The 20,472-nt window shown below is 35.4% G+C and overlaps 2 protein-coding genes and 1 long non-coding RNA gene across 4 annotated transcripts in view; 1 reads left to right on the forward strand and 2 right to left on the reverse strand.

The window, feature by feature from the left end:
* The window catches only part of LOC123762095 (uncharacterized), a 14,303-nt gene extending 7,986 nt beyond the window's left edge, over positions 1 to 6,317 (forward strand). Inside the window, exons 2-3 of the long non-coding RNA XR_011230310.1 lie at positions 205 to 363; positions 2,226 to 6,317. This is a non-coding gene — a long non-coding RNA (uncharacterized lncRNA). The remainder of the gene's footprint in view (positions 1 to 204; positions 364 to 2,225) is intronic.
* A 70-nt stretch (positions 6,318 to 6,387) lies between these two features.
* LOC123762097 (hypoxanthine-guanine phosphoribosyltransferase) lies at positions 6,388 to 14,782 on the reverse strand. Its single transcript, XM_045748411.2, has 6 exons — positions 14,623 to 14,782; positions 11,053 to 11,159; positions 9,296 to 9,479; positions 8,002 to 8,215; positions 7,168 to 7,244; positions 6,388 to 7,008 (listed from the first exon to the last, which is right to left on the reverse strand). The coding sequence occupies exons 1-6, from the start codon at positions 14,641 to 14,643 to the stop codon at positions 6,946 to 6,948; spliced, it is 666 nt and encodes a 221-aa protein (XP_045604367.2). The 5' UTR covers positions 14,644 to 14,782; the 3' UTR covers positions 6,388 to 6,945.
* Positions 14,783 to 16,374: 1,592 nt separating this feature from the next.
* On the reverse strand, positions 16,375 to 20,262 carry LOC123762096 (ciliogenesis and planar polarity effector 2). Of its 2 annotated transcripts, none has more exons than XM_045748409.2 (6): positions 20,116 to 20,262; positions 18,616 to 18,720; positions 18,247 to 18,365; positions 17,699 to 17,845; positions 17,160 to 17,296; positions 16,375 to 16,700 (listed from the first exon to the last, which is right to left on the reverse strand). In XM_045748409.2, exons 2-6 carry the CDS (start codon positions 18,698 to 18,700, stop codon positions 16,502 to 16,504), a joined length of 687 nt encoding a protein of 228 aa, XP_045604365.1. In that variant the 5' UTR covers positions 18,701 to 18,720; positions 20,116 to 20,262; the 3' UTR covers positions 16,375 to 16,501. The 2 variants fall into 2 exon arrangements, with proteins under 2 accessions (XP_045604365.1, XP_045604366.1); XM_045748410.2 differs by having other exon boundaries at positions 18,616 to 18,730; positions 20,116 to 20,256.
* Positions 20,263 to 20,472: the final 210 nt, after the last annotated feature.

The raw sequence follows: 20,472 nt of genomic DNA on the forward strand, positions 1-20,472 counted from the left end.
ATTAGTTATATATTTTGTAACACTAGAACGTACACCTAATAAAGGTGGTGCAGGTAAAAGGTGGCGAGTTGCATCCGCATTTAACGTCTGTCATTTCGGGAGGTCCGGAGCTAATGCGGAAGATTAACGCGCAGATAAAGCATGAATCATGACCATAAAACTCAGTACCCGTTAGTAACTACGACTTCCCTTTTGTCTTCACAGTCGCATCCTCCCCAAGTCTCAAGTTAGGACCAAGAAGGTACTGCAGGTGGTAGCATGTGAACGCAACACAAGGACCAACGCTCACATAAAACTACATTACTTTGAGAGGTTGGATCCGAATATTTGGTCTGTTCAACGGAACGTATCATGAGCAAAGAGGTACGATATAGTTCAGTTCTTTTATATGTATCTAATACTATCCTGTGAGTAACAGTGGATCTCATAACCCCGTCCTGTGAGTGGTAGTGATACCTTATACCCATTTTGTAAATTTTAATGGACGAAATTTTCAAAGGGCACAAATGGTGGTTGTCAGACTTCAGTGGAAATATATATATCATGTGGGTCGCAGTCCAATTTATATATCATGAGTGGCAGTCTATCCCATACCATACCATACCATACCATCTGTGAGTGGTAATGGGCCCCATATATCCATTCTGCGAGTGGTAGGGGATCCCATACTTATCCAATGGGTGGTAATGGAAAAGTTACGGAGGCACACATAATGGGCTTAAAAACTGAACCCCAAATTCATTCATAGCTAAGCAAGCTACAGTCTGAAACTGTACTTACATTCCCCACAGTAGGAAAAACTTTGATACCTAAGTTGGATTTCTGGTAGTACATCAGTTTGAATTAAATAGCTGCATATTTCTTGAATAATGTAATATAGTAGGTATCATTACATTCTTACTTTTTCACGTTTAATCACAGGAGATGCAGGGAGTGAAAATAGTTTTGTTGACACAGTTAATCATTGGAAAGTACAATTCAGCAGACATGATACCTCCATAGGTTTTTACATATTTTGCCTCTAAGCTCGTGTATTGCGTTTGCCTCTGCTAATGTTACCAATCGTTTGTTCCATTCCTGTCTTACCATCTTAGCTAAGAAGTTCACAAGTATTCCTTCTATTTGACTCACTTCAGTTAGCATTTGTGGAGTCTCATTTACCAGGCTTGCTGTGGCCGAATATCCATCCCATGAGCAGATATAAAATAGGGTCGTAAATCTAATGAAAAGAGTTTCGGAACTGGACCCCAAAGGTATTTAAGCTTAAGCTCCAATATTTCCTGTACTAGGATTGAATTATGCGTTATATAGAAAGTAATAGTACTGCAATAAAGATTATAGATTTATAACTAAATAGATGGTTATGTCTGTTTCAACAAAATTACGAATTAATTTTATGCTCTACAGCTGTAGTGAACAAATATAAATATACCAGTAAGTTACATTTTATAAGAAAAATCTGATAATAATTATTATACAAATAATTATGGAACACTGGGATTCGATTTATGGTGCAAAGAGCCGCCTCACTAACGTGTAACTTGATAAAGTCACTATAACTCTGATCCACACACCAATATTCAGGCCCAGGCGAGGCACAAACAAGAATATTAACCCGAGCCACAACAGTGCGGTCCAAATGGACAAAAGGGAAGTCGTAGTTACTAACGGGTGATTCAAGGTTTCTAGGTCTGTAGTCAATTATAGTAACAAGATTCGTCCACATCAGCTCCGGACCTCCCGAATGCAAACTGTGCGTTTGATTAAATCACTTTACTTACTGCTAGTAAGCTCGCGCTCCTAAGTCTGGTGATTTATTTAGAAAATAATTGTGTTAAGAAATATTGAATAGTGTTTTACTGTGCTACCCATAATCATTGTGTGAGTGGTAGTTTACTGTATGACCCGGCCAGGATTCGAACCCTTGACGTCCGGGGTCATCCCAATGGAAGCGCAAAAGGATTATATAGACAGCAGTCCGGATGTTGCATGATTAACTTCATTGAGGTTTTGCAAGTTATCCGCACATTTTGTATTGAATTATAATGATAGATATAGTGTAACAGAATACTTAATTCTTGCACTGCAACTGCTATATGACATTATATAACATTGCACATTTAATGGAGGTATTGTACCTATTCCACTATACAACTCACAGGACGAGTGTATGAAGTGCATAATAAATGAGTAAAGCAAAAATATTTTCCTCTATCTACTTCTAGATGGGGTACCCGGCGGTGCCCGGGTCGACACCACAAGGTTGCGCCATTTAAGTGTTGGGTGCCCAAGTACACCTGGGCACCAAAAGATTTTACCATGGGGGCTCACCCCGATTCCATTATATGTGTATTCCATTTTTTTGTATTAACATATTTAGGTACATCTGCATTTGTGCAGTCTAGCACTACCCTAGACTAGTCTAGCAACCCTAGACTATATGAAGGGGAGTACAGAGTGTCAGAAAGCTAGCTACGTGATGCTAAAATCCCTATCACACAGGATGGTTAGTGATACACATTCCTGCCTCTGATAAGTAATGTAAGTAGTTCTTACACACACTACTTCAAATCACTCTTTGTGATAAGTAGTCTGCGCTGGCAAACTCTGGGTGCATTATGAGGATATGATCATGAACACAAGAGTGAATATGGTAGCACTGATACTAAGGCCCCATCTCGCAGGATGTATATTTCAAGGTAGCTCTAATTAGTGATACAATTCTAGGGATTCAGCTAGCCACGTTTCATCTATAAAATCAGACCCAAATTTAACATACCCAAGCAATCCTAGTGCTAATACATGCTATCTTAGGCCTAATATAGTACATGTATATATATTATATTAGCCCTTGGAGTATTTAAGTTTGGTTTTTAACTTCTTACTCGCAATCTTTAAAATTAATTTAGTACAAAACGTCCTCTTTTTTGGTGTAAGCGTACATTTATTTATTATTTATTTATATATTTATATACAAGAAGGTACATTGGGTTAGAGAGAATACATAGCATAGTATTTACAATCTTGTAAAGCCACTAGTACGCGCAGCGTTTCGGGCAGGTCCTTAATCTAACAGATAATTTTAAGTAGGAAAATTCTAGCAGAATTAATAAAATGAGAACAGATACATTGCAAGAAAAAATGAGATGAGAGAGATTAGTAAGCATATTAAAGCACATTGGTATATTAAATTCACTTTAATTCAATAATATTACATTCTGGTACATGCGACTAAATAGTTGCTATAAGTCCTATCATTGTAGTAGGAGGATGGGTCGGTATATATCTATTTTTGTCCACACTACATGAACCACTTCATGTCATCTAAATATTAACTGACTTTACCTGATGATGCCCACCATCTCAACTACGGGGAGAGGACGTCGCGGCGGCTTGTATAAAAAAAAAAAGGGGGGGGGGTAGAAATAGCCTAAGCTACTCTATCCCTTTGAGATGTATTTCTTGCTTATCTCAATAAACATACTTGAACTTGTATAAAAAACATCCATTCATACAAGCTAAGTTGCCAAAGAGTTGTTGTTGTGATAGATTCACTACTCTGAACTAAAGTTCCAAGTAGCACGGGCTATGGTGAGCCCGTAGTGGACTTGCCAAAGAAACGGGTAACCAAAAATCTGGGGAATTCGAATGCACATAGAATAGGGAAGCTGCGTACTGCTGCTACCCTCTTAACAGCATTGTAGGCCCTGGGCAAATCAATGAAGTGGGTCTCCCAATGCAGAGAATGGGGCTCCGCCCGTACGCTAAAATGCAAGATTGCCGTCAGATAGTTTTGCACAAATTATTTATTATAAATATAATTTAAACGAGATTCGAATTCCCTACCTTCCCAGCAAGAGGTCAAGTAATTATCCATTTTGCCAAGAGATCTCTCATTGGGCGGCAAGTGGGGCCCTTATAATCGTAGGGATCCTGGGTTATTGCCCGGTAGGTGTGAAGACGGCACTACACTGCCGTATACTTGTGTTAATAAAAAAAAAAATAATTGATTATCCGTCGAAGACTCGATTGCAGGTTTCAGTGAACACTCCTGCAACTCACAGATATGCAACCTTCGTATAGTTACTCAGCCAAGCTGTTATTTATTTTACGAAGAAGTACAACCATTGAGGTCAGCAAGTGCATGCGACCGTCATACCGAAAAAGGGAAGTCGTAGTTACTAACGGGGTCTGATATCTAATCTTCATGCTTTTCTATGATCATGATTCTTCCAACGCTAGCTCCGGACCTCCCGAGAGCCCGAGGCGGAATGTAGCCTACTTTAACTTGGTTAGGACAATGGCTCAATATTTATTTAAAGGCTGCTGGACAAAACGAAACCCTAATAGTCAGTATGGAAGCTCAATAACCCGAAAACTTATATAAGCATGCAAACATATATATATATAAATATTTATAAATACATACATAACAAGCTATATTGTAAAGTGTGGTAAGCAAATGTTACCAGCGCTATCGGGAGGTCCGGAGCTAATGTGGACGAATCTTGTTACTATAAATGACTACAGACCTAGAAACCTTGAATCACCCGTTAGTAACCACGACCTCCCTTTTACACGAAAACCATCGCACTGGTTTGTACTAAGAGCGAAGAAGCAGTTTGTTGTGCTCTATTCTCTATTTCACCATTTTCATACACTTTTGTTGCTACTGACACTGGATAATTGTTTAACAAGGCAAGGGTTCGAATCACTCGCCGTGAAAACATTTTGGGTGTTATATAATAATAACAATAATAATAATAATTATATAACACCCAAAATGTTACCATAGCGAACGATTCGAACCCTTATAAACATTAACGATGAAAAAATGTATATTTACTTGAGGCCTATCTCCAATTAGTGGCCTAAACAGAGACAGGAAGCCAGTGGCTTGTCAAAAGCCACTGGCTTTTGCCCCCCTATCCATTATTCCTGAGGATGTTTTGCCAATTAATTTTGAATTGGAAGGCTGACCTCATTGAGACCTATAAAATACTGATCAAGTTGGAGGATATTAATCCAGACTAAAAAAAAAAAAAGTCACATGTAACCCATACAAGGGGCAACAGCTTCAAACTTGGCAAGCAACGTGTATTTTGTGCTGCTCACTCCCCCAATATGTGTGCCTAAGATGTGTGGAGAGTAGATTATGCCAATAATGCACTTGCTCCACATGCAACTTCACCATTGTAATCACTGCTTTCACATTATATTATAGTTATGTTGAACGCAAATTTTGCTAAACTGTACCTATTAATAATCTTCAAATTATTCTACAATGTACCTGTTAATAATCTTCAAATTATTCTACACTGTACCTATTAATAATCTTCAAATTTTCCTACAATGTACCTTTTAATATTCTTCAAATTTTCCTACAAATTACGTACGTATAATTATATATTAGATTAAGGACCTTCCCGAAACGCAGTGCCAGTTAGTGTCTTTGCAAGAATGTAAAAACATCAATGTTATGTACTCTGACAAACCCAATTACACCTTCTTAAATAAATAAATATATAAATAAATAAATAAATAAACATGTACTCATGTTCCTTACGTTCATGCCATTTTCCCACTACCTTCACGCTAAAAGAAAACTTCCTAACATCTCTATGTCTCATCTGAGTTTCCGGCTTCCATCCATGTCCCCTTGTTCTGTTAGTATTCAAAACAGTAAGTTCTTCAGAATGAACAAATGTACATAGACTACTAATGGAAGACTAAATAAATGGTTTAACTCCACATATATAGTAAAATTTCTGTGACTCAAATTCAGGTCTTCGAGCATTTGAAAATCTTAACTTGCTAGATACTAGGTATATCATAACATCAAATATAACTAATATAATTGATGCACAGTGCAAGAATTTCAAAACCCCTCATGGTATGGCTGCCAGTTTCATGATATATGCAGACAAGGCAGCTAAAACTGCATTTACCGCACATGAAATTGAACTATTAGGTATGCCAATCTTTATTGCCAAAACCACTATGCCAAGAAATTTAGTTTCAAAACTGCAAAAAAGTTTTACTTATACAATTTTAAATCCTGTTACGCAAATATAGGTAAACTACTAGAATTATTCCTAGATGTGTTCATGTAAGTTTATATTAAAACTGTACTATAAACATTATGTACTGTAGTTTTAAATTTTATGTGTAAATTGACGTTATTTTTAAGAGGACGGGTTGGGAGATTAGTGTTCCTGCCTCTCAAGTCTTGGAATCAGCAATAAAATCATTATTCAGCACGAACTAAGTTGTTGTGGAAGAACAGAAAATATATATAAAACTCTGTTAGTTTAGTTTAGTTCATTTATTATGGACCCCATACCCATCTTGTGGGCGGTAGTGGAAAGGGTTACAGAGGCACTGTACAATGAAAAGTTAAATTTATTGTTTCACTATTATTACAACTGCCAACACGAACATATTAATCATGACAACTTTTGCAAAGTAATATACAGTAAAGGGTAAATTAAATTTATATGTATTAAAGTCTAAAGATATAAATTATCCAACACAAACCTAGACAATTTTATTTAAACAAAAAACAAATAGAAAAATCACATATGAAAAATATTTAAAGAACTTAATTTAAAATACCTAAGTAGAGTATAGTCAATATATAATTTTTAGGTCATACATACACCAATTTTTTGTATCACCTAATATACAAAACTATGGAATGAAAGAAGTATTGCTTCTATTTTGTAATTAACTATTACATATGCTTCTAGGAAGTCCTTCTGTCTTATAAAAATATATTTAATTTACTAATGGATATGTATATTGTAATTTCAATATATTGTAACTTGTTCCCATTTTATTTGTGGCTAAATCTGTAGTCTCGTACAACCCATTGTTGAGAATATAAAAAGTGGAGACTATAGTAGATAAGGTTACATAGTCATCTGCCAAGATGACTGCTCCATATTAGTGTGATCCTCGTGGAACAGCATATTTCTTTTTCCCATTCTCATTAATCACACATATATGCTGTGGAAGAGAAGGACGATGTTAAATAATTTAATAAGACAACAGGTTATATAGTGTGTATCACTCAATTGAGATTATAGATTCGTAGTTTCAAGGCACAGTACATAAAGTATCATCAACAAGGATGCAATCACTAGAGACAATACAAGGGCTACTTACATTAAGATCTCTGAAGTATTCATTGTAGTCTAAGGCATAACCGACCACAAACTTATCAGGAATTTCAAAGCCACAGTCTGAAACGAAAAGTCTGGGCAATAAGATTCATTTATTCGTATATGTTTATGTTATGCAGATATCTCTTGAGTGCCAGAGGAAGGTAGTAAATGGTAATACTGTATAACTTTTATTTAAAAAGCAGCAACATAATAAAGGGGGTAAAATAAAGGATAAAAAATACTCCAAGGAAAGTGACATAAGTGATCCATGCATGTCTGATAATCGTAGAGTTCTAGAATCTAGAACATTCTAGAAAACTCTAAAATCGTGAACATTCTAGAGTTTATGCAATTCAGGATATTATAGACTTGAAGGTTATTTTGTTTACAGAGATAAATTTTGAAGTCATCGTCTAAGATAATATTTTTGATAAGCTTGTTATGACTATATTACTTTGGTTATTAAAGAATTAAGATACTGTATAATCTGTTAACAGGTTAAATAGTTAGAGGGGATTTACAGTTGCCATTTGAAATTTAAGCAAAAAAAATATTAAACTAAATGTTTCACAAAGACTTTGGTACAGGCAAAGTAATTTGAATATTAGAAAACAAAGCTTCCACTGAAGCTTGCAAAACTATTTACTGGATTTCCTGGTATTTATCCCCTTCATACTGCTGAAGATAAGGTTTGTGTTATACTGCAACATCTGACCACAGAAAACAGTTGACATCACCTTAGGCTGCAACACGAGAGTCAAAACATAAAAAGGTGTATAATATATTCTCGTGTCCCGGAAGAAGAATAAAGAAAGAATACGTTTCAAAGACTCACAGTTTGGTCTGTATCCAGTGGCATCTAGCCGCCTTTTTATCAGCAAAGAGGCAACCTTCACTGATTTGGGTTTATGTTGTTCAAGAATGGTCAAGAGCTTTTTCATGGTCCGACCCGTATCAATTATATCTTCAACCACCAGTACATTGCGCCCACAAAGATTGACCATGTTGTCCCCTCCAACGACACGTATTTCGCCAGTGGAATCTGCATTCTGGTGGAAACAATGTTTAAAGTTGCATTAACAGATTATTCTACCACCACAGGTGTTTTGAAATCTCAATTCAGCGTTCTTAATTTTTTGTAATAACTTATCTACCATCGGATAAGTTTATTTAATGTGAATGGAAGAAGCAGTGAGTGAATATTTGTAAAGAATAATGAAACCGGCATATATGCGAATCTCAATTTTAAAGATTTTCTGGTCAAATTTGTTCGTTGCTATTCTTAACGGAAGAGGTGCTAGATAAAATGCTTTCATTACATGTATTTCCTATATTCAGTTCAGTATATAATAAAAATAAAATGTAGATACAGTGCACAAATTTCTGATATCATTGTCATTCAGATATCTATATCTTTTATATACAGTATATGCAAAAGGAGAGTATGTTCTGTACACTATATGAGTATGCAAGCCCTTATAGGAACTCACAGTAAATAATTCACTTATACTAACTTCAGTATCATTTAAAATTTTGTACAAGTTCATTAAAACATTGAATAAACAAATACTAGTTATTGAATTATAATATATATTCATTCCTTAAAACACAAGAATATTGAAAATAGTGAATATGATCAACAGTAAATTAGATTTCATGGATAAAGATTTCGAATTCTGGATGTGGTATGGATGAATTCATTATATATAGGTCCTAATTTTCGAGGTCACACAGTGTATATTTATACAAAAGACAAATGACTAGTGCCAAGCCATCAAGGAAAGCAGTTGACACTCCTGGGAGCGTAGACTGCTAACAGGGAGTATATATATTGTATATATTTGGTATAGATACGCCAAATCTTTCTCGACACATCTCCATGGTCTTCCGTTCCCCAGAAGGAGCATTATAATTATTTTAAAATCTTCACCAAGTGGGCTACATGGTCCAGTAAAATAGCAGAGACTATCGTTATACCATCGTACACAAATGTTGAATGTTTCAAGTTTCTACGCAGACATTCTTCAGATATTGCATGTAAAAAGAGCATTAATATGAAAACTACGGAATCTTTACTTGGACACTAAATACAATAACAAATTAGCTTTTTTATTGTAAAAATATCTTACCTCATAGCTCTTTAGTCTAATAAAGTCGACATAAAGAGGTACAGAGAAGGCCTGGGAACGATTGAGAACTGCTAGTTTGTCCAGTAAATCTGTGAAGAAGCGGTAGCCACCCTTTAGGACACACAGGGCAGTTAAGGGTTCATCCTTTAAGTCCTGAAAAATGTCTCGAGCCAGTCTTTCTGTTCTGTGGGAACAACAACAGGCAAAAATAATAAGCAATAGATCAAGTTTTAAATGTAGTTGTTTAATGAAAAACTTTGAATATTACAAATCTTCAATATAATATCAGAACATAATAATATTAGGCCAAGTAAAACAATTCCCAGTACAGACCTAACTCATCGTCATTCTTGTGATGACGTTACGTTTCACTCTAAGCAATATATTTTCTTCACACAAAATATTATCTTAGTTTAGCTTTTTTCATTTCGGACACTTGAACAAGTAATACTGTTATTTAAGTTTATTAATTGTCACGAAGAGACAATTAATAATCTTGTTTATTTACTTGATGGCTTTGTTGGGGGGGGGGGGTGAAAGTGTGTATGCAATTGTCTAATTGTTGTTACACGTTGAGAGATAAATTCGTAGTGGTGTCTTCCTGACATTCTTTATCTTGCAAAGTCTTTAACCTGCAAATAGTAATTAAACTCTACTATTTCTTAAGTTATTTCATCAACTATTCTGTTCGCAAATGAAAACTTATGATTTTACGGTACCAAATTGTACTGTTGTCCTTTTGGTCTTGGTGCTGGGTACTTCAGGAAATCCTTATCAACGGTATCCTTATCAAAGGTATCCGTATCAAATCCTTATCAAAGGTGTCCTTACCCTTCCCAGTGTTATATGGTAATGATATCATCTCGTGTTCTATCTTCCAGTGTCAACATGTTCAGCGGCTTATGCAAATAGCTCTTATATTTTGGATCAGTTATTCACTTGATAGCATGTTGTTAGACCTTTTATAATTTTTGCAATATTTTATTTTGAGGGAAAGAAAGCAAACGCCAATATGTTATAAAATTGTCATCAACACTTCCGTGGAAATAAACGTTCTAGTCCTGTTCGTCTTCTGGAGAAATTGTACCTAAGGAAGCGGTACAATTCGGAAAGGACGTTATCTTCGCTCAAAACCTAATTTATACTTACACTTGACACGAATGATATCACATCACTAATCAATCATTCAATATCAACACTGTTACTTGCTCAATTAATTTCATTTTGAGGTTCGTTCAGTTCCTAGGCCTACTATCTTCCTCTAACTTTTTCCATTACCGCCCACGGGATGGATATGGCGTCCACTACCGCCCACGGGATGGGTATGGCGTCCACTACCACCCACGGGATGGGTATGGCGTTCACTACCGCCCATGGGATAGGTATGGCGTCCACTACCACCCACGGGATGGGTATGGCGTCCACTACCACCCACGGGATAGGTATGGCGTCCACTACCACCCACGGGATGGGTATGGCGTCCACTACCACCCACGGGATGGGTATGGCGTCCACTACCGCCCACGGGATGGGTATTCCTACTGCCAACGGCCCGAATAAGTATGGAGTGCAAAATAAATGAACAAAATTTGGTCAAAATGCATAATTATCATAAAATTTAACTAATAACTTACAATGATACTAAAAATAAGCTTAACCTCACTTTAATGACCTGTTCAAACAAATAAAGTGTAATTTCAACGCTGATTTTGCGCTCTCTTAGATATGAGGCTACACTGCATATCAGCTATTTATACCTGTCTTGGAGGAGTCCCCAGGGAATCATTATGTCTTCTAAGTCATCGACATAATGATTTGGAATACAGAAGTGAGATAAGCCATATCCACTGTAATCATCAGGAATCTGTAACAAATTATTTGATTTTAAGTACAGTATATATCTTAAACATACATATTATTAATTAGGTATACAACTACATCTTCAAACCCCTCTCCATTACACTGTATATTTAAACATTTAAAGAAATCTGCTAGTTTTATCATGCCCACGAAATAAAGCCAGTTCTCCCGTGGAAAGTTAAAACTAGAAGATTGATAAAACATAGAATATAATAAGCCAACCCTTTCTAATCCAACTAACACACAATTATTAAGAGTAAAATGCCAATGTATACTAAGTATACTAATGTCTTTGTTATAAACTTTATAACCCATCAAAGTTGAGAATATCTGCGTAAATGAGTGTGTACATCTGTCTTCATACTACTATGGAGGAAAAACCACATATTTTGGTCATGCAGTAAGGTCAACAGGTTTCAGGACATTATTACTGCTTGACTTGGCCGCGGCTACAAGTTCGGCTGAGACTTTGGTCAGAAAGCATGTTTAAATGTAAATATTGTCAGCAAATCTAGTCACATACCATACGTCACTAGGTAATTGAAAGTGAAATAATTCAAGGATTTATAAATAACACCCTATATGTTTATTAAATATATATATGTAAGAATTTCATTCATAATCATGTGCTGACAGAAGTCAAATATTCCTAGTAGTACACGTAGGTGTTTATAGCCTTTCCACCGCCTCCCACTGGATGGGTATTGGATACATGATAAACTAAACTAAACTTTAAACTAAACTCAAAGCTAGTCAAGCATGCAGGAGACACCTGACGTAGCTCTTCCTACCCAGACAACCTTGATTTTCGGGCGTCAACTCCACAATAGTGGCGCGCCAGCTCAAACCTGTTATAAGTATTTTGAGAGGCATCAAATTTGGCATACTGAATGATATATTAAGAATAGATGTAGTTGCATCGCAAATTTGTCCCATGATAGCAAAGTGCGAGCCATCTTACAAAATGGTAGACGCGACAGAGTATCTTCATTAAGACAGGTAGTCTATACGGAGTTTATTGAATACAGTAAGATTTAAAGAAGTCTACGCTTTATTAATGAATATTTGATTTAAAACCGTATTTTGAAGAGTATAAAACTCAATGTATTTGGCACACACATGTCACACGGTCTTTGGCAAGACCACAATGTCTCTCTCTAGGCGATAAACAATGCACAAGCAACAGGGCTCCATCGAGGAGCATATAATCACACACAACCAGGCCGAGAAGTGTGTTCTGGCTACTAGGTACGACACACACACACGACATTATATATATATATATATATATATATATATATATATATATATATATATATATATATATATATATATATATATATATATATATATATATATATATATATATATATATATACACATAGTTGTTTCAACTAGCCAAGAACCCCGTTCCTTCAAAAAACTGGTGGTACTCTTACCCCAGGCACCGAGTGTCTCAGAAGCAATGGGGACAAAATTGTAGTGGTGATCCAGTTCTCTGAACTTAAGGGATTTGACTGATTCCCTGTGAGTGGCAGCGCCACCCTGTTGTGCAACACTGAAGTCAGTATAGGTATTAGCCAGGGTTGTTACACATGTGTAGTCCCACATCAACTGCTTGCCATTCTTCCAAGGGTTCACTGTGATACCATCTGGGTGACCAATAAGAGCATCAGAGTTACGGGGCATTAGGTGATGGGGCTCTCTCTCTGCTGAGCATCCATCTGTTGTGAGGCTCCTCTTGATGACGCCGTTAATTTCACTGTGCCTAGAATGCCATCCCCCTGAGCTTTGGCAGAGTAGGCCATGTTGGCCGTACCTGTCGGCCACCACTTCGCCGCAAATACTCCTATATATATATATATATATATATATAGGAGTATTATATATATATATATATATATATATATATATATATATATATATATATATATATATATATATATATATATATATATATATATATATATATATTAGTATATTTTGGTAGCAGTCTTTCTTGTAGACATATATTATTAAATATGACCGAAAAAGTAAGATTAATAATTCTAACACGAATTTTCTCAATCTTTCGTACATTTCTTTTCACTGTTGGAGGTAAAAAAATTCGTGTTAGAATTATTAATCTTACTTTTTCGGTCATATTTAATAATATATATATATATATATATATATATATATATATATATATATATATATATATATATATATATATATATATATATATATATATATATATGTCGTACCTAGTAGCCAGAACTCACTTCTCAGCCTACTATGCAAGGCTCGATTTGCCTAATAAGCCAAGTTTTACTAAATTAATATATTTTCTCAATTTTTTTTCTTATGAAATGATAAAGCTACGCATTTCATTATGTATGAGGTCAATTTTTTTTTATTGGAGTTAAAATTAACGTAGATATATGACCGAACCTAACCAACCCTACCTAACCTAACCTAACCTATCTGTATAGGTTAGGTAGCCGAAAACGTTAGGTTAGGTTAGGTTAGGTAGGTTAGGTAGTCGAAAAAACATTAATTCATGAAAACTAGGCTTATTAGGCAAATCGGGCCTTGCATAGTAGGCTGAGAAGTGAGTTCTGGCTACTAGGTACGACATATATATATATATATATATATATATATATATATATATATATATATATATATATATATGTATATATATATATATATATATATATATATATATATATATATATGTCGTACCTAGTAGCCAGAACTCACTTCTCAGCCTACTATGCAAGGCCCGATTTGCCTAATAAGCCTAGTTTTCATGAATTAATGTTTTTTCGACTACCTAACCTACCTAACCTAACCTAACCTAACGTTTTCGGCTACCTAACCTATACAGATAGGTTAGGTTAGGTTAGGTAGGGTTGGTTAGGTTTGGTCATATATCTACGTTAATTTAAACTCCAATAAAAAGAAATTGACCTCATACATAATGAAATGGTTAGATTTATCATTTCATAAGAAAAAAATTAGAGAAAATATATTAATTCAGGAAAACTTGGCTTATTAGGCAAATCGGGCCTTGCATAGTAGGCGGATAAGTGCGTTCTGGCTATTAGGTACGACATATATATATATATATATATATATATATATATATATATATATATATATATATATATATATATATATATATATAGTGAAAGTTTAAATTTCCCATATACAATAAAGCCTCAGATATTGATAGGTACATTTGCAATCACAAAATTTAATTAAAATAAATATATATATAACTGAACCTCAAAAATGCTAAAATAACTACTAACTTCTTGCGAATTATTTAAGTTATGAGTGAAGAATAAATTTTATATCACGAGTTGATCACCTGATTAGATAAACAATATATGCGCTTCGATCGGTTACACAACTAAAATTAACAAAATTAATGTGTTGCAGAAAAAAACAGAACTAGAATCACTTAATATATTACTTACCTTTATAAATGATTCTGACATCGCAAAGTGCACAGGAATGGAGTCGATTCTAGATAACGACTTCCAAGAGCCTTTATAATTTGAACTAGAGGCTCGGGGTCGGGCTGCCAGACTAACGTTTCCACGTGCACCAGTCAGTACTGTGGTGCAGGCGTGCCCCAGGGTCCACCACTCGTGCCTACCTGCATTCCACTTCTCCTAATACATGTATGGACTATGTCCGCTAAATGAAATATCGCTCTGACGTACTCACTGTCACAATAACAACGAGTATGCTTTTGACTGGCGTGAAAGTTACTCAGAAAGTCAGTCAAAATTCATATTGCATAAGAATAATTGGTACTATTGTTGCCAGCGTACCAACAGCTGCGGCTCTCAGGGTGACCAACCCTACGTTGCACTCGCACTTATAAGGCAGTTGAATATATTCCATTTAATTATACACCCCTATGTACCTAACCTGTGATGTGATGGTGGAAATGTTACAGAGGAATTACACACACAATCGGCTCAGGAGCTGAAACAAAGTTTGCATAAGTTTACCAGAGTTTACCCGAGAGCCACTAACCTTACTGGCCTCGACGAGGACAGGAAGCTGGCGGCTTGTCGATGGTCCCCCGCATTTGCCTTGATGATCAACTATCAACTAAGAAAATTAAAAAAAATCAGGGACTATAGTTACAGATCGAGTTTGTTATTTAGCTTGACTATATAACCAGATTTAAATATCTTGGTTTTAAAGGTCCCACGGTACACTAGCTGTACAGGTTCCACTGTACAGGTTCCACTGTACAGCCAGTGTTGAGAGGGGCTCTAGGCTCTCAAGGTTGTAGCAGGCTATCAACCCAGCTACAGTACAAGTGTGACAATTGCAAAGGCAATATAACTTTCCATAATTAGGTCATTAATTGATTATGCTGCACTTCTGCAGCATAATATAAACTCTGTTACTAGCTTATCAGATTGTAAAATAAATTTGTGGTTCAGTTCCTAAGCCCATTATGTCTATTTTGTAACCTTATCCATCAGCCCCACGGGATGGGTGTGGAGGGGTGCATATTAATAATTAATAATTCATTGTGTCAGGGGAAAGGCACCCAGAGTGTATTTATGAACGAATGAATAAACATTTATGAATAAACACTTTTTTTAATTTAAACTTATGTCGATGTCCCCCCCCCCCTCAAGGTCGAATTACTGACCCCAAAGATGCAACCCTCAACAAGCTGACTAACTCATGGGTACCTACTTATTGATAGGTGAACAGAGCATTAGGTGGTAGGAAATGCATCCAACCATTTCTGTCTCGCCCAGGATTCAAACCGGGATTCACAATTATGAGTCAAGAATATGTCTCTTCATCTATCCTGTCCTAGGTTTGGAATCCAGATGCTAAATTTGGAGCTCGCCTCGCCCAAATTTCCAGATTTGGCCGAACATTAAGCGGAATTCGCCATATGTGACTACTGTACTGTCGTTTTCCTAAAAAAAACTGACATTAGGTCACATGTACCTATATTTGAACAATTATGATATGCAGTAGTATACAGTAAGCATAGGCTGTAATACTGACTGGCTGGCTAGATCAGTCACATCTGATGCTGTTGCAGAGCAAGGAAATGGACAGCCGTATTCCATTCACTGATTCAAGTTTCTAATGTTGTATTTAAATGATAGGAAAATAATCAATTCTTTCATGTATAGCCACTAGGATGCTTATTTCAATATAACAGGTTAATTAGTACTCAAAAATAATGAATTAAGTATATTTAATAATACCTATAAGCACTAATGTTATGGGTGTATTTATTTTATAGCATTTCATATTAAAAAAAATTATAATTAATATGGATGGAATGAAGTATAATTGCTTAAGATTTCATTGCTTAATGGAGAGAAGCTCTTGGTCACGTTGCCAAAGTCGTTTGCACAGAAAATTGAGGATGGGTGCTATGTGAGTTAATTCATCTGACTGGTCATCTCCAGTGCTTCCAAGTTTCAAGATTGGTACTCCATGAGCTGCTTCAAAGGAATCCATCTCTGCCTCAGTTACTTCTCGATGAGAGAACTGATCATACCTAATAACATTAAATATAATATTAAAAAATAAAAGGCCAGTGTTAATAAAGTTTATGCAAATAAACTGGATAACTGTGGATTAGTTTATGCAAATTTTCAAGAACTACACATTTCAAGATTTACAGTATCAAACAAAATGACGAAGTGTGAAAATTTGAATTATGTTGGTTATGGTACCCAAAAATGTTAATATGGTAATTTTTGGACTTTCCCATTAAGAATTCTGGTTATCTGGATGTCTGGCTTATCCAGAGAGGGATCCTTCCCATATAGTCTGGACAAGTGAGCTTAGACAGTTCAAGGTAAGAATATGAGGTGAAAAACAAAAAAAAGAGATGGTTAAAGTATGGGTTGAGTATACCTTATACAATATACTGATTTTCTTTACCACTCTCTTTGTGGGTTGGGTGATAAAAATGCTTTTATAAAAGGAAAGAAAACTATAAATTAATTCTAACCTTGTTGCTACAGAGATTTTAGCAGCACGATCTGATGGCTGGGTAGCAGATGACAGTAAGCGTGGCAACTCTGTCCAACTCTCTCTGTCTGTTACTGAGAAACACAGCAACACAGCATCAACTCCTTCACGACAAGCCTTTAAATTAGTACATGTAAAGTGTCAAAATATTGAGAAAATTGGGTTGTATAAAATTGAAATGCTATTCTATATAATTTAACTGCAGTACAGTATATATATAAATTAGTCCAGAACACAAGCAAATGATAGAACTACCTGAACCACACATACTCAGTACTGTACATCAGGCATGTCAAACTGAGGGTCCCTCGAGAGCCATATGGGTCACATTTATGAAATCATGAGGGCCACACATGACAACTAATCAGTCATTTAATAACAATTATTGCAGAATATTTGTTCTATTATATGGTATTATATACCAAATTATAGTATCCTTTATTCGGGCCGCAAGTGTGCTTGTAAAAGGCCGCAAGTTTGACATGCCTGCTGTATACACAGAAAATTTAATAAACATACCGGCAATACATGATTGTAACGTTTTACACTAGAATCTCCAGCATCCCATATTTCCAAACGGAATAATATGAGGCGATTACCAATTTTCATTGGCCAGTATACATTACTACATTGAATTCCCACTGTTTCTATATGCTGGGATGGTAGCTGAAAAGAATAGTATGATACAAAGAAGATAAATTAGTATTATAATATTTTATACAGGTATATGCAATACAGATGTCAAATGCATGACTAAGATTCCATAAGAGAAGAGAAAAACTATATACAGTAGTTAGATATTGCAAATCATCTTATTGTAACTCAATTAAATCTTAAGATTTGCATATTTAAATTTGCCCTAAGATTAAAACATGAGACTTTTTACTTGTCCTCACTGCTTGTAATACTCCCATAAATAAGCCCTAGGATTTTGACACTAAGCCATCCCCTGCTGTCTCCAGAATTCTTGCTGTTGAATGCAGATAGGAACTGTTCACAAGTTTAAATCATATATTTTTGCATGGAAATAAAATAAATTTATAGACTAAATTAGGAACAAAGCTTACTTCTTGTCCAGACAGTCGATTCATGGTCCATGTTTTACCAGAGGATGCCTTCCCGAACATAAAAATCTTGTATGTCACACTTGGAGCAGATGGTGGTAGGTTTGGTTTTTCCAAAATTCCTGTGAATAAAAAGGAGAATACTGTATTTAAAATTTACATAGGAAAAAATATAAATTTAAATGGGTAGCAACTATCATGTATTGAAAAATATTTGTACAGAGGGAGTAAATATAAAAATTTGATTGTTTTCTTTAATGTCTGATTTCATTAAAATAAAGCTAATGTTGCTGAAAAGCTAGGCTTCTTATATGTTAACCAAAATATGGATGGAAAAACTCCAATTATGATGACATGATGCCCTTAACTTACCAAATAGTTTCCTCTTATTTGTTCCAGGAATCAACAGCTTTTGCTGGTAAATTTTACTTTCTCCAATTGACCACTCTGGTGCCATTCTGCAAGTTATGACAGCATCTGTAACAGACTGTGTTTGTTAATATTTTAAACTTCAGTGCTCCAAGTTTTATATAGACTAATTTTCATATTCAAAGAAAGTAAATTTCTTACATACAGTACAGTATTTATATTTTCAAACAAATATTTAGTTTACAGCATATCTTGTATTACTTTCACAATATAATGATTTATAGAAGAAATATTAGAAACCAAGAAAATATTTGAACATATAAAATATAATAAAGAAAAATAATGAGTATACTGCACTGAAATTATAATATACGTACAATATATGTAGTTAGGGCAAAATCGCCAGTAATCATATACTTAAAAGACTTACAGTATATGACATTCATGATGAACTTAAAAAATAATTTTATCTTTATTGCAAAACTTATGGTATGAATTAAAGGAAGAAACAATTTACAATAAAAAATGACAATGAAATGGATGCTAAACATCTACAAAGATATTAATCAAAAAATGGGAGAATATGAAATTTTGCTATAGATGAAGTGTCCAAATACCCTGGCCCCAGTATCCAGACAGGGGCATAACCATTCGTTTAAGAATTATGCCAGAATTAATATAAATATTAAGGTCTATATTATACATGCTTGCATTTCTATCCTATTAGGCAACACATTTAGACTAACATAGCTAGTTGCACTGGACGTTTGACTCTGTGGGTGTCTGAAGACTAAGATCCAGAGGTATCAGAGACTGGAATCAGGTTCCCCATTTGACAACATTGAAAGAGGTTATATTCAGCCCTATCTTTCAGGCCTTTCTATACATTTGTTATCTCTGACCAGTGCTAAAAGAACTAGATCAGCCTTTTTACTGCCTATGTGACACCCAACCCTACTCCTCATTCCTTTGACAATAAAGCAAGTTAGACAGCAAATAATAAAGAGTTGAAAATACAACTTATAGTGATTTGTTTGTAAGGGATGAAATAAGTTTCATAATAATAATTGCCTTTAAAGATCGGAAAGGTAGTGAAGATCGCAGAAAAAAACGAAAATGACAAAGCATTGCAGACCAACACATTACATAAAGCATAAAATAATGTAGTTACATTAAGGATAACATATTCTTTATGATAAATATACACAAACTGTATATACTGCACACAGCTTAACATTATCAAGGACAGTAATTCCATAAAGCATATCAGGATCCCCTTAGACCAACGACTGACCTTCCCCACGATGCATCCACAACAGCTGTTTAACTCCCCTGACACCAAACGTTATTATTATTATTATCATAAAGTGTCATTATTACTGTCTAGCCCTACTCTGGAACCGAACCCGGGATCTTTCGCTCGTGAGGAGACTGCGCTGACCACTGCCCATGATCATTTTATAAATATATATGAATAACAATCACGAAAGCAAAATGTCCTACATGAAAGCTGGCCTATCCGACGAGGAAATCTTTGGAGCGGGAGCTATATAGAGTGAGCCCGTCTGGGGTCCAAGTGGACCTTCACCGCCCTTTCGAAATTTGGCCAGCAACACCTGGCGCGCCTCGCCGCGCATGCGCCCAGGTGACTCCACCGTAAACAAAGATTGTCCCGACTGCTGCCTCAGCCCTTGACTTCATACTAATAACCCTCTCCATTTAAATGGTACTAGACATTACATTTAATATAGTTCTCACAGGAAAATTCATCGGAGTATTACAAAAGTACTTTTCTATTAGCGAATCAATGGTGGAAGTTGATGATGGAGGAGGGGGGAAAAGTTATGTGGAAGGTTCGCG

Source organism: Procambarus clarkii, chromosome 34 (genome assembly GCF_040958095.1).
Source record: "Procambarus clarkii isolate CNS0578487 chromosome 34, FALCON_Pclarkii_2.0, whole genome shotgun sequence".
Lineage (NCBI taxonomy): Eukaryota > Metazoa > Arthropoda > Malacostraca > Decapoda > Cambaridae > Procambarus > Procambarus clarkii.

What these genes read in the sequence shown, in the direction of transcription:
- LOC123762096 (XM_045748409.2), bottom strand. Translation starts at nt 18,700, where the DNA reads ATGGCACCAGAGTGGTCAATTGGAGAAAGTAAAATTTACCAGCAAAAG. An exon ending in AAATAAGAGGAAACTATTTG is followed by an intron (nt 18,366 to 18,615) that starts GTAAGTTAAGGG and finishes TTTTATTCACAG; the next exon opens with GAATTTTGGAAAAACCAAAC. An exon ending in AAAATCTCTGTAGCAACAAG is followed by an intron (nt 16,701 to 17,159) that starts GTTAGAATTAAT and finishes TAATGTTATTAG; the next exon opens with GTATGATCAGTTCTCTCATC.
- LOC123762097 (XM_045748411.2), bottom strand. Translation starts at nt 14,643, where the DNA reads ATGTCAGAATCATTTATAAAG. An exon ending in TGTCAGAATCATTTATAAAG is followed by an intron (nt 11,160 to 14,622) that starts GTAAGTAATATA and finishes AATTTGTTACAG; the next exon opens with ATTCCTGATGATTACAGTGG. An exon ending in AATACTTCAGAGATCTTAAT is followed by an intron (nt 7,009 to 7,167) that starts GTAAGTAGCCCT and finishes TCTCTTCCACAG; the next exon opens with CATATATGTGTGATTAATGA.